Below are 14,767 nucleotides of genomic sequence, written 5' to 3' on the forward strand. Positions count from 1 at the left end.
TTTGGAACTGTGATGCCATAATTTTGGGTGTCAGGAACTTGGGCTCTGAGCATGGGTATGGTGATTTTTTTTTCACACCTCGAGGTCTCAAGGCCTGGAGGTCTTAAGATGTCAGGCTCCTGCCTGGACCATCATGGATTGGATCCCTCAGAATCTGGAGATACAGGACTTGCTGTTTCTGACCAGGGGCATCAGAATCTGTGGGCTTTGGGATTTGGGCATCTCTTAACCTGGGTGTTGTGGGGCCTGGGGGATCCTGGGGTGGGGGTCTGGGTGTTTCAGGTCAGGATGAGGCCTGAGGACAGAAGCTGCTCTTGGTGGCATGCACCCGGTCAGTGGATATGGGTGAAGGTGAAAAGAGGAGACAGGTGGGAGAGAAAACAGCCGGGGGGGGGGTGAGGGTAGGAGTGGGGACGGGTGTGACTAATTGTCACAGAAGGCCCCCGGTCCTCAAATCCCTTCTTAGGAAATGTCCTCAGTTTCACCGACTACGACATCCCTCCAAAATAGCACTAGAGGTGGGGCAGCTATTGTCTTCAGGCCACTGTCCCTTTTCCAATACCTCCTAATCCCCACTCCTATCGGGTTCCCTGGGGCCTGTCACCAGACAAAAGAAGACAGCTGTGTGAGGGGGGGCGGCCTGCAGCCTCGGTGCCAGGCTGGGGCCACACCTCCACACTAGGTCCCCCAGCCCTCCTCCCTTAGGCCCAGGCGCCCAGGCGCCCAGCCTCCGCTCCTGCCCCAGGCCCAGGTGCCCAGACCCCGCCTCTTCCTAGAGGACCCCGCTCCACTGGCCGCTTCCCTCTGGTCTTAGGTCACTCCAGGATGTCGGACACCGAAGAGCAGGAATACGAGGAGTGAGTGTCGCTGGCGGGAGGGTCGGGCTCGGCGACCGAGAGGCTCTCCCACCCCAGGTCTGCTAACTCGCCCTCTTCTCTCCCCCTGCCCGGTCCTCAGGGCGCAGGCGGAAGGTGAGGCGACACCGGCGGCCGGGGGTGGGGACTTCGGCGGCCCCCGCCTCTGGGCGCCGGTGCGGGTGTGGCTCCCGGGACGCCGCGGGCCCTGCCGGCCCCCGCCCGCCCGCGCCCCGCAGCCACGGCGCAGTGTCCCGGCGCCCGAGACCGCAGCCCGGGGTCTGGGCACTCGCGGCCGCCGCGGAGCTCCTAACGCTGTGTGGTCGCCCTGCAGAGGAGGAGGCGGCGGAGGAGGAGGAAGGTGAGGCCCGCGCTGAGCCCGCGCGGTGGGAGGGGGCGCCCCGCCGCGCCCGGCCTGACCTGTCCCCTCTCTCCCCCGCCCGCGTGGCCTCCCCGCCCTCGCTTGTCCCCCTCCCAGCCCCCGAGGAGCCGGAGCCGGTGGCAGAGCGAGGTAACGCGGCTGCTCCGCTTCCCGAGGCCGCGCGACGTCCTCGGCGCCTGCACCCGCCGCCCCCGCAGCCCCAGCTCCCGCCCCGCAGCCCCAGCTCCCGCCCCGCAGCCCCTGCTCCCGCCCCGCAGCCCGGCCCTTTAAGCCCCGCGGGCCCCGCGCCCCCTGGTGGCCGCGAAGGGAAGTGGCCTGGGGCCTGGGCGCTTTCCCTTCCTTGAAGGGACCGACCCCCGCCTTCTTCCCCAGCCAGAGGAGCTTGCGGAAGGGTGGGACGGTCGCCGAGAGGCGCCGCCGCGCCCCCCGCCTCCTCGCCCACCCCGTTCTCTCCCTCCCCATATACATTCAAAGGCTGGGGCCTGAACCGAGGATCCTAGTAAGAATGGGGTGTCCCAAGGGGGGAGGGGCCGGGAGCAGAACTCCCTGAAAGAAGACAGGGATTGGGATCCCGCCACGCCGGGTCTTGATGGAGGAGGGCAGGAGCTCTGGGCATATAAGGAGAGGTGGGTCTGGGCTTTGGACTTGGGGTTTCCGGAGAGGGGGTGGGACCCCCACACCAGTGCTGAATGTATATCCGATGCGTGTGATCCTCTTCCTCTCTTATGGCCACCCGACTTCCTTCTCCCCTTTCTTCTCCCTGTGCCCCTTCCCCAGAACTGGACTCTGAGTCTTTCCCTGGTGCCCTGGGCAGAAGTTTGGGGGTTCCCTACGGGGTATCAGGTTCTTCACCCCATAACTCTTCCTAATTGTCTCTTTGTATCCCTCTTTATCCCCAGAAGAAGAGCGCCCCAAACCAAGGTGAGACTCTATGGGGTGGGGCTGGGGTACCCACCATTGCTCCTAAACATTCCCCCACCTCCAGAGGTAGGGTGTAAAACGGTAGAAAAGACAGGGCATGGGAATGAGGCGACTAACCTAACCCTAACCCCAACCTAAGCCACCACCTCTCAGCTTGCATTTCCAGGACCTCACACGGTGTGTGGCAGGGCAGACCCCCTTTGCCACCATAATGGTGAAATAGACCCAGGGACAGTAATGGGATCCCAGGTTCCAGAGGAGCCTGGCAGGGGGCCCTGCTCTTGCTCTGGGCATTCCAGGAAGGCTTCTCCTGGGAGTCACCTCTAGTGGACAGGAGGTAGGAGGGACATTGTAGGAGAGAAGGCTGTGTGTGTGCCGAGACTAGTGGCCGCATATAAACCAGCCCAGGGTACTGATAGTCATTCTCATAATGAGCATCCTAAGCTAAGCAGATCAGTGGAGGCTGTGGAAGCTCATAGAGTGACATTGGGGACAAGGCTTGGAGATGCAAGGAAGCAGCCATCCAAGTATGAAGGAAACCAGAAGCATCAATTCTGGATGGCAAGTGGTGCAAATTTCATTATACCTAGAGTTCAGTGTGCAAGAAGGAGCCGAGTTGTAGAGGCCAAGGCACTGGGGAGCCATGGAAAGGCTAGATCTAGTGGAGAGAGCACGTGAGAACGCAGATGAGTTTCCCTGCCAGAGAAGGTCTGTGGAGAAGGGGGTGGAGTTTGTCAGGGGAAGAGTATCAGGCCAGAGGGCACAGCAAGTGCAAAGGCTCAGGGGTGTGAAGACTTGGGACACAACCAGGGCACCATGGACTGCTGAATGCGTATGAGAAGATGAGAGGAGAGGAGGTTTGGAGAAGCTGGCAGGGGCCTGATGGGGGAGGGTCAGAATCCTGGCCAGTGGCTTGGACTTGTATTTAGGGTAGGGCCAAGTTGAGGAAGGAGTCAGTTCAGGAGTTTAGAAAGGTCCCTCTGGAGTCTTAAAGGAGGAAGAGCCACAAGCTGGAGGCAGGGAGGCCAGAGAGGAGGCTGGGAGGTTGGTTCAGGTGGGAAGGAAAGAGGACTGTGCTGGGGCAGGGGGCTGTGGGATGTAAAGGAAGAGGCAGATTGAGAGAATCCAGGTAAAGGGACAGGACTTGGGGTTAGATGAGCTGTTGGGCAAGGGAGAGAGGTGACAAGGACAGCCCTCCAGGGTCTCTGGGCTGGGAACAAAGGGACAGTGAGCTGGGACAGCCTGCAGAAGTTGCTGAGCTCTGCTGGGGCCCGGGATGGGGAGGTACAGAATGTTCGGGAGGTGTCCATCAACATAAGTCTGGGCTCAGGAGAGAGGTGGGCTGGAGATGGAGCCTCAGCACAGTGGCCTCCCTGGGAACCACGGGATTGTGAATTCCACCGGTGCAGATCAGAGACGATAGAACAATTGTGTCTACTGAACACGGAGAGGCTTTTCTCTTGACACCATTCCCTAAACAACACAGTGTTCTCGGTAAGCAACACCAGTCCGCAGCACTGGCATTGTAGTAGGTACTGCAGGTTATCTAGGGATGACTTACAAATAAGTCACACGCCAGCCTTACACCACTTTATACGAGGAAGGCGAGAGTCCGTGGAGTTTGACATCCACTGGGGATCCTGGAACCAATTCCCCTCAGACACCAGGGAGAACAGGGAAGCCCCTGGCACTGTCCTTTGAATGAAGAAGAGGGCAGGCTCTTTGGAAGGCTCCTGGGGATGGGATAGCGGGAGAGGTCGAGGCAGATCAGGAAAGAGAGCATTCCAAGGAGGTGGGGAGTGCGGGTGGCAGAGAATCAGAGAAGGGCCTGGGCTGACTCCCAGGACAGCCCCACCCACAGGACACAAGCCACATGTGTCACTGAAATGCTTTATTAGCCACATTTAAAAACGTCTGCAAAAGCAGGTGACATGAATTGTCCAGCACAGTTTATTCCACCTAATATATTCAAACGTCATCACGTATAAAACCCCCTCTGGGAGGTCGGCCCGCTCACTGTCCCCACCTGCCCCGCAGCCGTCCGGTGGTTCCTCCTTTGATCCCCCCGAAGATCCCAGAAGGGGAGCGTGTGGACTTCGATGTAAGTAGCAGCCGTCCCCAGAGCGGCGCCCCCGCGGGTTAGGGAGGCGCTGCCCACCGCCTTCGCTGGACGCGCGCACACGCTGCTTTGCCGCCATCTGCGGGGGGCCCTCCGTGGGACCCCGACACCGGGGGCCTGCCGGCCGGCTCCAGCGAGTCCCCCTGGCCCCGCAGGACATCCACCGGAAGCGCATGGAGAAAGACCTGCTGGAGCTGCAGACGCTCATCGACGTGCATTTCGAGCAGCGGAAGAAAGAGGAGGAGGAGCTCATCGCGCTGAAGGAGCGCATTGTGAGTGGGGCACTGGGGCGCCCGCCCTCCCCGCGCAGCTCCTCGCCGGATCTTGGGGACGTGAGCTCCCCTTGGTCCGGAGCGCTTGGAACGGGCGCTCCGGCCTCCTCTCCACCCTCGGGCCCCGCTTGGGCAGGGACGGCCGGGCGCCTCCCACCCTCTCATTCTCCTGCCCCCAGGAGCGGCGCCGGGCGGAGAGAGCCGAGCAGCAGCGCTTCCGAACCGAGAAGGAGCGCGAGCGGCAGGCCAAGTTGGCGGTGGGTGCCTCCCCTCCCCTGGGGCGCACCCTCCCTCCTGGTGGGGTGCTGCTTTTCCCGTTCCTGACACTCTCCGTGGTGCGCTGTATCACCTAAGGCTCTTCCTGTTGGAAGGGATGGAAACTCAACCCTAACTGGGTTCAGCAGAAAGGAAAGGCGGGGTGGTGCACCCGTGTGGTCCCAGGCACTTGGCAGGCTGAGGCAGGAGTATTGCAAGTTCAACGCCAGCCTCTGTGAGACCCTGTCTCAAAACAAAACAAAAAGGGCTGGGGAGGCGTGCCTTGGTTCCCTCCCTGGTTAAAAAAAAAAAAAAAAAAAAAAAAAAAAAAAAAAAAAAAAGCGCCTAGAACTGCTGTTGCTTCGGGCGTGGTTGGATCAGGGCACTCAGACACCAGAGAGCTTTTCTTCTTCCAATCCTTGGTCACCTTTCTGTGAATACTAGGGTGACCAACTCTCCTCTTGGCTTGTCTGATAATTTCCTGGGTTTAGCCAGGAAACTTCCACATCCTGTTAGTCTCATGCAAACTGCAATGGCTGATCACCCTGCAGAGTGACCACCAGCAGCCCTGGCCTAAACTCTGCTCTGCTTTCCGCACAAATCCAGGGAGGCATTGAAGCTGCTCTTTCCCCCACAGAGCTGAGCCCTGGCCACAGCTGACCCCTGAGGGTGCTAGGGTGGTTTGAAATGTCACCGTGTTGGCATTAAGAAGTGGGTCCTCATGCAACCCACTGTTTAAGGCTGAGAGCAGGGTGCAGTGGAAGGCAGGATATGCCTCCGAGGTGCCCACACCCCAGGCCCACAGTCTGTGGGTTGTGCAACTGTGCCCAGCCAACAGGCTTTGCAGATGAGACCAGATCAGGATCTGGAAGGTGGTTGTGGATTTGCATCTTCCTGCCACCCTTGCACCAGGGTCCTCAGGAGGGGGAGGATGGAAGGCCAGAGCCAGGGAGATTTAAGATGCTGCCTGCTGCCTTGGGAGCCAGAGGCCCGGTGGGAGGGCACTGCCCCTGGGAGCTAGAAAAGGTGGGAAGGGCATCTCCCAGGAGCCTGGAGGACCAGGTCAGCTCACCCCTGGGTTTGGGCCCAGCCAGGCCATTTCAGGCTTCTGAGCCCCGGAACTGCATTGCTTTAAGTTTGCAGATTACAGCAACAGCTGGCTATGGGGAGAGAAGGCTGGCCTGCAGAAGCCATGGTCCCACCACCCCTCAGAGGGGAGGGGCTCGGCTGCAGGAGCCGGGATCTCTCAGGTGCCCTGCTGATGCTGGAGCACTGTGGTGCCTGGAGCCTAGCCGCCCCTTTTTCTTTTTTGTGGTGCTGGGGATGGAACCCAGGGCCTCCCACATGCTAGGCAAGTGCTCCACCACTGAACCCCAGCCCAGCCCTGGCCACCAGCCTCTGTGTGCCCAACACCTTGGCGTTAGCGCCTCTGGCCCTCTGAGGACAGGCGTCCTCCTCTCGAGGCCAGGGAGGCGAGGCTCACAGCAGAACCCATTCAGGTGCAGGCTGCAGGAGAAGTCAGCACCCCCCATTCTTCAGTGTTTGCTGGGAGGACATTCAAGCCCCGGGGAGGACCGTGTGGATGGCCACATAGCCGGGCCAGGAGGGGAGGCAGGGCTCTCCTCCCTGTGCTCCATACGCTGCATCCCAGGGCCTCCCCTCAGTCTGCAAGGGAGAAGGGAGGCCGTGGGTGAACCCCCACCCCCACAGGAGGAGAAGATGCGGAAGGAGGAGGAGGAGGCCAAGAAGAGAGCAGAGGACGATGCCAAGAAGAAGAAGGTTCTGTCCAACATGGGGGCCCACTTTGGGGGCTACCTGGTCAAGGTGCGTTCAGCCTGCAGGGGCCGGGGGTCTATATTCCATGGGGAGGGAATGGTGGGCCCAGACTTCTGGTTCTGGATGGAGGAGGCTAGGCCTGGACCCTGGGTCTGAGGGAGGAGGCTGGGCCTGGACCCTGGGTCTGAGGGAGGAGGCTGGGCCTGGACCCCTGGGTCTGAGGGAGGAGGCTGGGCCTGGACCCCTGGGTCTGAGGGAGGAGGCCTGGGCCTGGACCCCTGGGTCTGAGGGAGGAGGCTGGCCTGGACCCCTGAGTCTGAGGGAGGAGGCTATGCCTGGACCCCTGGGTCTGAGGGAGGAGGCTGTGCCTGGACCCTGGGTCTGAGGGAGGGGGCTGGGCCTGGACCCTGGGTCTGAGGAAGGGGGCTGGGCTTAGACCCCAAGGTCTGAGGGAGGGGGCTGGTCCTGGACCTTGGGTCTGAGGGAGGGGGCTGGTCCTGGACCCCTGGGTCTGAGGGAGGAGGCTGGGCCTGGACCCCTGGGTCTGAGGGAGGAGGCTGGGCCTGGACCCTGGGTCTGAGGGAGGAGGCTGGCCTGGACCCTGGGTTTGAGGGAGGAGGCTGGCCTGGACCCTGGGTCTCCGGGGGAGGCTGGCCTGCTCTCCTGGCCTGTCTCAGTTTCTCTCCCACTCTCAGGCGGAGCAGAAGCGGGGGAAGCGGCAGACTGGGCGGGAGATGAAACTGCGCATCCTGTCGGAGCGGAAGAAGCCTCTGGACATCGACTATCTGGGCGAAGACCAGCTCCGGTGTGTGGCGGGGCGCCTGGGTGCGGGAGGGGACGTGAGGGACCCTGGCTCAGCGTGGGTGGGCAGTGCTCTGGATCTGAGCCCGGGGCTGCTTTACCTTGGCATGTGCAGCCGCTCTGGCTCCTGCTGCCCTCTGGATCGTGTGGCTCCAGGGGACCCACGTCCAGGCTGCCCCTGGATGGAGACTGGGGCCTGGCCTGGGGTTGGACGGCTGTTTCTGAGGTGCTGGGGGCTCCTTTTCCTCCGCGCTCAAGCCGCTGTCTGGTGGGACTTTCTGGCTGAGCCCTGTGTCCTTGCACGCTCTTCTCTTCCCCCTGCTCCACAGGGGTACAGTCCCCAGGCCTGTCCTTCTGGGCTCCCTGTGTCTTGTTGTGCGCTGGCCTGGGTTCTGAAGGGGCTGGGTCATCTGAGCTTTAGCTTCCGACTCCTGCTTCTCATTGGCCCAAGGATTCTATGAGAGCAAAGTCTACGCGCTGTCCCTCCAGGTGCTCTGAGGGGGTCAGTGTGGTGAGGACAATAAATAGCAGTCCCCTGTGGGGGACTCACAGCCATGAGGTGGGCACTGTTGGCATCCTCACGTTCATGGTGAGGAACCTGAGGCACCGAGAAGTGAAGCAACTTTTCCAGGGCTGAACAGCAAGCACGTGGAAGAGCCGGGCCTTGAACCCGAGCAGTTTGGTGTGGTGGTCTGTATTTGCTACTGTGCTGTGAAGTGATTTGATAGTAAAGGTGTATGGTCAGCTGTCCTGGGGTGGAGTCCAGGCTCAGCTCTTGCCCATTTCTGTGGTGTAAACACTTTCAAATTACCAAGGTGAGCGGCTCACTGGAGTTGGGGCAGTGTGCACAGGAACTCTGGGAAATGTAGTCCGCAGGGCCAGTCCAGAGAAGTCCAGGGTCTCACAGGGGCCCCAGCCAGGTGTCAGTGACCCGCCTGGGCCCCCAGTAGTCCCGGCTCCTGCACTCCTGTGGCACGCTGGGATTTATAGTCCAGGGCCAGGTGCTGCAGGGGGATTGGAAATCCTGTTTTGTTTTATACCAGGGATTGAACCCAGGGGCTTAACCACTGAGCCACATCCCCAGCCCTTTTTAGTTTTCACTTTAAGACAGGGTCTTGCTAAGTTGCTGAGGCTGGGCTCCAACTTGCTACCCTCCTGCCTCAGCCTCCCAAGCTGCACAGGTTGGCTTGGATGTCCTTTGTGCTGTGTGTCCACCCTCCCCACACATGGTTCATGTAAAGACCCTCACGGGGCCTGGTGTAAAGCAATGTGGTGATGATGTTCATATTTCCTATTTCTTCCTTTTCCCGCTTCCCCCTGCTACACACCTACTCATAATTCAAGTTCAATCGTATTTTTTGAGAATCTCAAGTTACAAAATTTCATGTATTGGATGAGAGAAACTGAAGCATAAGGGGCTATACGCCTTTTAAATAAAATACAGGTGTCCCTCAGTATCCAGCGGGACTTTGTACGGACCCCACAGGTACCGAGCTCCCTTGTCGGGTGACTGTAGTACCTACTAGAGGGGGCACACCCTCTGCGCTCTGTGATTGCCGGATCCCACACAGTTGCTAACACAATGGAAGTGCTGCGGCTGGAGTGGTGCGGTACTGTGGAGGGAATTCAGGGACCTGCACCCGCGGGGGACCACCTGTACCCCATGGAGGAGAGGCTCCCGGGGAAGCCAAAGAGGACTAGGAACACTAATGATGATGAACAGATGTAGGAGGGCTGGCTCTCCAGGGGCTCCCTGTGTGCCAGGCACTTCACACGCCTTGCCTCACCCCCTGTGGCTCAGAGCCCTGGACCTTGCTCGGTCAGATTTGGCCTGGAGTAGCTGAGGGTGCCTACAGCAGTCTAAACCACAGAGGTTTGTTTCTCATGTAGAAGAAATCTGAAGGAAAGTAGTCCATGGCTGGTGTGTGATCACCAGAGATGCAGACACCTGTCTTCTTGCTCTAGCATTCTCAGTCCAACATTCCCATCCTCGAAATCACCTCATGGTCCAGTACAGCTGCTGGGGCACCAAGCAGCAGAAGGAGGTTGCAAGGAAAGAGCCACAAGGCCTTTGCTGAAGCCAGTGAGCTACTTTGATCCCATTGGCCTCGCCTACCTGCAAGGAGGGTGGAGAGTTTGCCTGTCCGCTGGGCCTATGGCACAGGGCTCTGTTTCCCAAGAAGAAAGGGAGAATGGAAATGGGCACGGTTGGTAGACAGCCAGCCATCCTTGCTTCAGTTTTATTTCTGCATTTTTTAGGGGAGGAATCCTAGAGATTCTAGAGAAGTCCCTGGGCCATGGTCATAAATGAGAGACTAGAGCCAGGACTGGAGCCTGGGCTTCCCGCGTCTGGGGCCGCAGCTCTTGACCATGGGAGCTGAGAGAGTGAGCACAGATGGAAAGTCCTTGGCTTCCAGGACTGACAGTGCCAAGCTTGGAGCCGGCTGTGTGGCTCTGCGGTGCGGTCAGCCTCTCTGGGCCCGCGGCTCTCTGTCTCTGAGGCCTGGCTCCCCTCCATCGCGCCCTCCTGCCTCTCCAGGGAGAAGGCCCAGGAGCTGTCGGACTGGATACACCAGCTGGAGTCCGAGAAGTTCGACCTGATGGAGAAGCTGAAGCAGCAGAAATACGAGGTGGGCGCCTCCCCTGCTGGAGGCCGGGCTGGCTGGGGCTGGCAGGGCAGGGCAGGGCAGGGCAGTCGGGTGTCCCCTCGGCCTTCCTAGCCTCTGCCTCCCGCCCCCACAGATCAACGTGCTCTACAACCGCATCAGCCACGCCCAGAAGTTGTAAGTTCGAGGCTCACGTCCCAGCGTCCCCAGCCAGGCCTTTTGGCAGATCCCCGCTTTCTCCCTGGTCCCTCGCTCTCAGGGCATCCTTTTCTGTCCTGTCTCCACTCTCCGGTTTCAGGCCCTTTTCTGTGTCCCTGTAGCCTGGGGCGGGAAGCAGAGATCTTGATCCGCAGGGGACATATGCAATGCTGGGACACTCAGGTTGTCACAACCTGGTGTCGAGGGGGTGGAGCCCCTGTCGAGATTGCGCGACACCCACAATGCACAGTGAGCCTCCTGGTCACCCGTGCCTGGTGGAGAAAGCCTGCTTTACAGATGTCCTGCGCTTCTTACTCTCTGCCACCCCCCCCCCACCACTGCCCTGCCTCTCATGTCGCCCACCTGCAGGCCACCCTTCCCCAAGGGCATTTCTCTGCCACAGGTCACCCTGAACTCGCCCACAGTCCCCCATTCCCGTGCTCCCTCAATCTGCCCACCTGTTCCTCTGGGTGGAGGTGGGCGTTTCCCTGGTGGAATCCTGAATTAAGGGCCTGTGCCCATCTCCGAGGCTGGGACGCCTCAGCTCCTGATACTGCCTCCTTGTCCCACAGCCGGAAGGGGGCAGGGAAGGGCCGAGTTGGAGGCCGCTGGAAGTGAGGAGTTCGGAAGGCCCCCCTCGAGGTTCTGGGAGCGCTGGAGGGCTCCCCCCGTCTGTGGCTTGAAATAAAGGCTCCCCCGAGGCACCTGCTCAGTGCTCTGGCGTTAATGTGGGTGGGCGATCCGCTTGTGCTTGACAAGTAGCTATTGCTTGGTAGAGTCACCAGGAAGCACCAAAATGATGTGCGGTGGGACCCTGTGGACACCCACAGCTACTCTGCAAAGCTGTGCTCAGGAAGAGAAACGGGCTGCCCACGACCCAGAATTCCTCCCTGGGTAGGTGCCCTCCAAGACCCTATGCACTCCCATCACTCCCAAAGGCAGATACCTCCCAGCAGGCCCTCAGCGAGGGAAGGCGTGGGCGAGCAGGACAGAAGCCCCAGGGCAGCGTCATCCCCCGGCCAGGCCGGGATGTGGGAATCCGCGGCTCAGTCTTCAGTTAGCGGGTGCTTTTCCACACCAGACAAAATAAGGGCCGTGTTATTGAGGAAGAAGGAGTTATGGGGGTCGAGTAGCTCTGACCTGGCCAGTTCCTTCCACTCCAACACAGGTGTCTAGACTTCAGCACCTGCACACGGAACTCATTCACTTCCTTCCCAAGGACCGTAGCCCAGGTTCTTAGGGGTCAAACCTATGAGTCAGACTTGGTTGTGTCTCTGGAAGGGACATAAAGACATAAAGGGACATCCTACAGACATAAAGACAGGTTCTTGCTCCCTGAATCTACAGTGGTGGAAGAGAAACAGGGAAAAGGTCATCATTGCCATCATCATGGAGCTGACCTATGGGAAAGGGGGAAGGGGAGCACAGGACAGTGGTTGGACAGGAGCAGGGACAGGTAGCAACCTGGAAGAGCCGGCTTCCCACCCAGGTCGCACTCTCTCTCTGCAACTGCTGTGTGCTGGGAGGATTCCGCCAGGCCCAGAGCCAAGCCAGCCTTCAGAAGGGAACTGTTCCTGGGGACACCTGTTGCAAAGTCTGTTCCCTGTTGGGCTGAGTTTGGAGACCCAGCTTAGTGTGTCCCAGGCAGGCCAGCTCTGGATGTCCCCGATGATATAATCTCTCTTAAACTGTTCCTCTGTGCAAATAACTCTTCTAAGGAGAGTTTTAAAATCAGAGATTGGAGCTGACACCAGAGTCTCCCCTCTGCTCTGAGCCTTATAGGAGTTGGCTTGTTACTTCTGTGTTCTCAGTTCACCCGCTTATCCAACCATCTTTACTGTGCAGACTAGTGTTTGTTTTTCTGCCATCACAGGGGAAGAGGGAAAAGTTTCTTCTTATCGTTCTGAGCTTATTTTTGCTAGCAGTTGGGGGGGGGGGCTTGGGGTTCTGAGGTAAAGCACCAAAATTCCACTGTTAGTGTTGAGAGAAAACAGCAGTCCTGAGAAGTGTGAAGACTTCAGCACCAGAAAGAGAAGGGCAGAGCCGGGCATGTTGGCCACACCTGTGATCCCAGTAGCTCTGGAGGCTGAGGCAGGAGTATTGCAAGTTTGAGGTCAGCCTCGGCAATTTAGGCAGACTCTAAGCAACAAGGTGAGACCCTGTCTAAATAAAAAACAAAAAGGGCTGGGGATATGGCTCAGAGGTTAAGAGCCCCTGGGATCAATCCCTGGTGCAAAACCAAACAAACAAAGACAGACAGAGGGAGATTTATGCTGTAGGACCTGAGGGTGAAGGTGCATGATGCTGGCACCATCTCTCCAGCTGCAGGAGGCACAGACTAGCCACAGGTCACAGAGCCAGGAAGCAAGTCGAGACAAGATTCAAACTCAGGATGGTCAAATCCAGAGCTGGATTTCGCAACCATTGTGGTAGAACAGGATTTTAAAAAAGAAGTCGAGGGCTGAGGTTGTGGCTCAGTGGTAGAGTGCTTGCCTAGCATGTGTGAGGCACTGGGTTCAATTCTCAGCACCACATAAAGATAAAAAAAAAAAATAAAGGTCCATAAAAAAAGAAGTTTTTGAAGTATAAAGCTAGCAATTGATGTGAAGATTACTAACAGCGCTTATGCTGAGACGTGTCTCACAGACCACTGGGTGGGTTGCACATAAATAATAATAGTTGCAAGAACACAGACATATTTACATGAACCCTTGCAAACACAATCGCAGTGCTCGTAAACAAGACACGTCCAACCACAGACAGGACCGTAAATACACACAATTTCAACACATCACAATTAGGAAGAGCCACAGAAACACACACCCCGCACTGCACAGCACCATGACGATTTACTTCTTGCTAACCTGAGGAAAGGAGGTTGGGGTTCCGCGACTACTACTCAAGATCCATGGGACTGACTCTTTATATCTATGGCCTGCCATCCCCAGCCTCATGGCATCAGTAGCGTCTCTGCATAAGCTAAAGGATTTCATAGTGGACATGCTGCTCCAGTATCCTTGGGAAAAAGTTTATCACTTCTGTCCAGATTTTGGCAGCTTTTTTGTGTTCCTATATCAAAGTGTTCATATCCTTCCTAGTTTGGATTTGGGTGCGGGATATTTAACACCAAGGTATGCTTCTGTCTTGGGTCTACTATTAAGACCACTGCCCAAGTCGGATGCAGTGGCCTGTGCCTATAAATCCAGACTGTCGAGGTTGAGTTAATAGGTTCACAAGTTTGAGGCCAGCCTCAGCAACTTAGCAAGACTCTGTCTCAAAAAAACAAAAAACAAACAAAAAAACATTAACAAAGGGCTGGTGATGTGCCTCAGTGGTTTAGCGTCCTTGAGTTCAATCCCCAGTACCAAAAACCAAAACCAAAAACCAGAAACCGGGCTGGGGTTGTGGCTCAGTGACAGAGCGCTTCCTGGCATGTGTGAGGCACTAGGTGCAATTCTCAGCTCCACATATAAATAAATGAATAAAATAAACGTTCATCAGCATCTAAAAAAATATTAAACAACAACAACAACAAAAAACCCACCGGCTTTCCAAGCCCACCAAAGCACTTCGTTCCGGACTACAAATCCCACCGTGCAACTAGAGCGGGGGAGCTGGGACTACACTCCCCGGAAGGCTCCGTGGCCGGGAGCGCCGGTGGGGTCGCTGACCTGCGGGGCTCCTCAGTGCCTAGTGTGCCGAGTGTGCGGACCGGGGACTTCTCGGGGCGTGGCCCTGAGGCCTACATTTCCCAGTGTCCTCCCGGCTCTTAGCCCAGCGCCCTCGTTTTTACACTGAAGTCTCCCTCCCCGGCATGCCCGAGGCGCGCCCCCCAACCCACCCTGTGGCAAGCTGGGGGTGCTTTGCCTGTAAATGATTTCCGGATTGAAGACTCAATTTCCCATGCGCCCCGGCGTTTCCCACGGCCCAGGGAGTCCATTCATTCAAGTTTTTTTCCCTCGCGGGCTGTGAGCTCAGTTCTAGCCACTGAGAATAAACAGCACCCCCACAAGACAAAAGCCCCTGCCCTCGTGAGCGTATTTCTAGTGGAAGGAGGAAGACTAAGGAAGTTGCATGTGGAAAGTCGGTGTCGTGATTGTCCACGCTAGTTCTGTCTTTCAGGACGCTGCCATCTCCCCGTCCCCCAGGCCCGGATAAATAAAGACCCATTAAAAAAAAGAAGTGGTAGAAGTATAAAGCTAGCCCGTCAGCGCGCCGGGGGGCGGGCGGAGAATCCCCGGCCTTTGTCCCTTTATATCTCACACTACGCTTCCCAGGATGCCGTGGGGCACCCTTCAGCCTGTAGCGTCCGTTTCCCAGCGTTCCACGGTGCACGCCTTCCTCCAGGCGGATCTCGTTTGACGTCTTGGAGCCGCGACTTCCCAGCGTGCCTCCGCGTACAGCAAGCAGAGCAACTTGCGCCAGGGACTCCTTTTCCCAGCGATCCCCGCGGCCTGCTTCTGCCCCGCCCCTTCCCCTCGGGCGTTTGGCTTCCCCGCGCCGCGAACTCCGTTTCCCCGCGCGTCGTGACGTCAGCGCGCCGGGCGGGCCCGGCGGTCCCCAGGCGGAGCGCGGCGAACGGC

General features: G+C 58.3%; 1 protein-coding gene and 1 long non-coding RNA gene across 3 annotated transcripts in view; one reads left to right on the top strand and one right to left on the bottom strand.

The window, feature by feature from the left end:
• The window catches only part of LOC308637603, a 62,530-nt gene extending 55,211 nt beyond the window's left edge, over nt 1-7,319 (bottom strand). Inside the window, exons 1-3 of the long non-coding RNA XR_014019635.1 lie at nt 7,211-7,319; nt 7,110-7,180; nt 6,725-6,782 (exon numbers count right to left, since the gene is read on the bottom strand). This is a non-coding gene — a long non-coding RNA (uncharacterized lncRNA). The remainder of the gene's footprint in view (nt 1-6,724; nt 6,783-7,109; nt 7,181-7,210) is intronic.
• Nucleotides 327-10,886, top strand: TNNT1 (troponin T1, slow skeletal type). Of its 2 annotated transcripts, none has more exons than XM_081274108.1 (13): nt 327-518; nt 815-857; nt 958-1,215; nt 1,333-1,365; nt 2,136-2,157; nt 4,195-4,258; nt 4,432-4,548; nt 4,728-4,805; nt 6,514-6,627; nt 7,275-7,384; nt 9,920-10,010; nt 10,123-10,163; nt 10,757-10,886. In XM_081274108.1, the coding sequence occupies exons 1-13, from the start codon at nt 342-344 to the stop codon at nt 10,800-10,802; spliced, it is 1,194 nt and encodes a 397-aa protein (XP_081130234.1). In that variant the 5' UTR covers nt 327-341; the 3' UTR covers nt 10,803-10,886. The 2 variants fall into 2 exon arrangements, with proteins under 2 accessions (XP_081130234.1, XP_081130235.1); XM_081274109.1 differs by having other exon boundaries at nt 2,139-2,157.
• The last annotated feature ends 3,881 nt before the right edge of the window (nt 10,887-14,767 follow it).

The sequence above is a fragment of the Spermophilus citellus genome, assembly GCF_964194105.1.
Source record: "Spermophilus citellus genome assembly, chromosome: 18".
In the NCBI taxonomy this organism is placed as follows: Eukaryota; Metazoa; Chordata; class Mammalia; order Rodentia; family Sciuridae; genus Spermophilus; species Spermophilus citellus.

Excerpts from the sequence above, each read along its gene's own strand:
- TNNT1 (XM_081274108.1), top strand. The coding sequence starts at position 342 with ATGGGTGAAGGTGAAAAGAGGAGACAGGTGGGAGAGAAAACAGCCGGG. Across the intron at positions 4,806-6,513 it reads AGCGGCAGGCCAAGTTGGCG|GAGGAGAAGATGCGGAAGGA; the intron begins GTGGGTGCCTCC and ends CCACCCCCACAG. Across the intron at positions 10,164-10,756 it reads ATCAGCCACGCCCAGAAGTT|CCGGAAGGGGGCAGGGAAGG; the intron begins GTAAGTTCGAGG and ends CTTGTCCCACAG.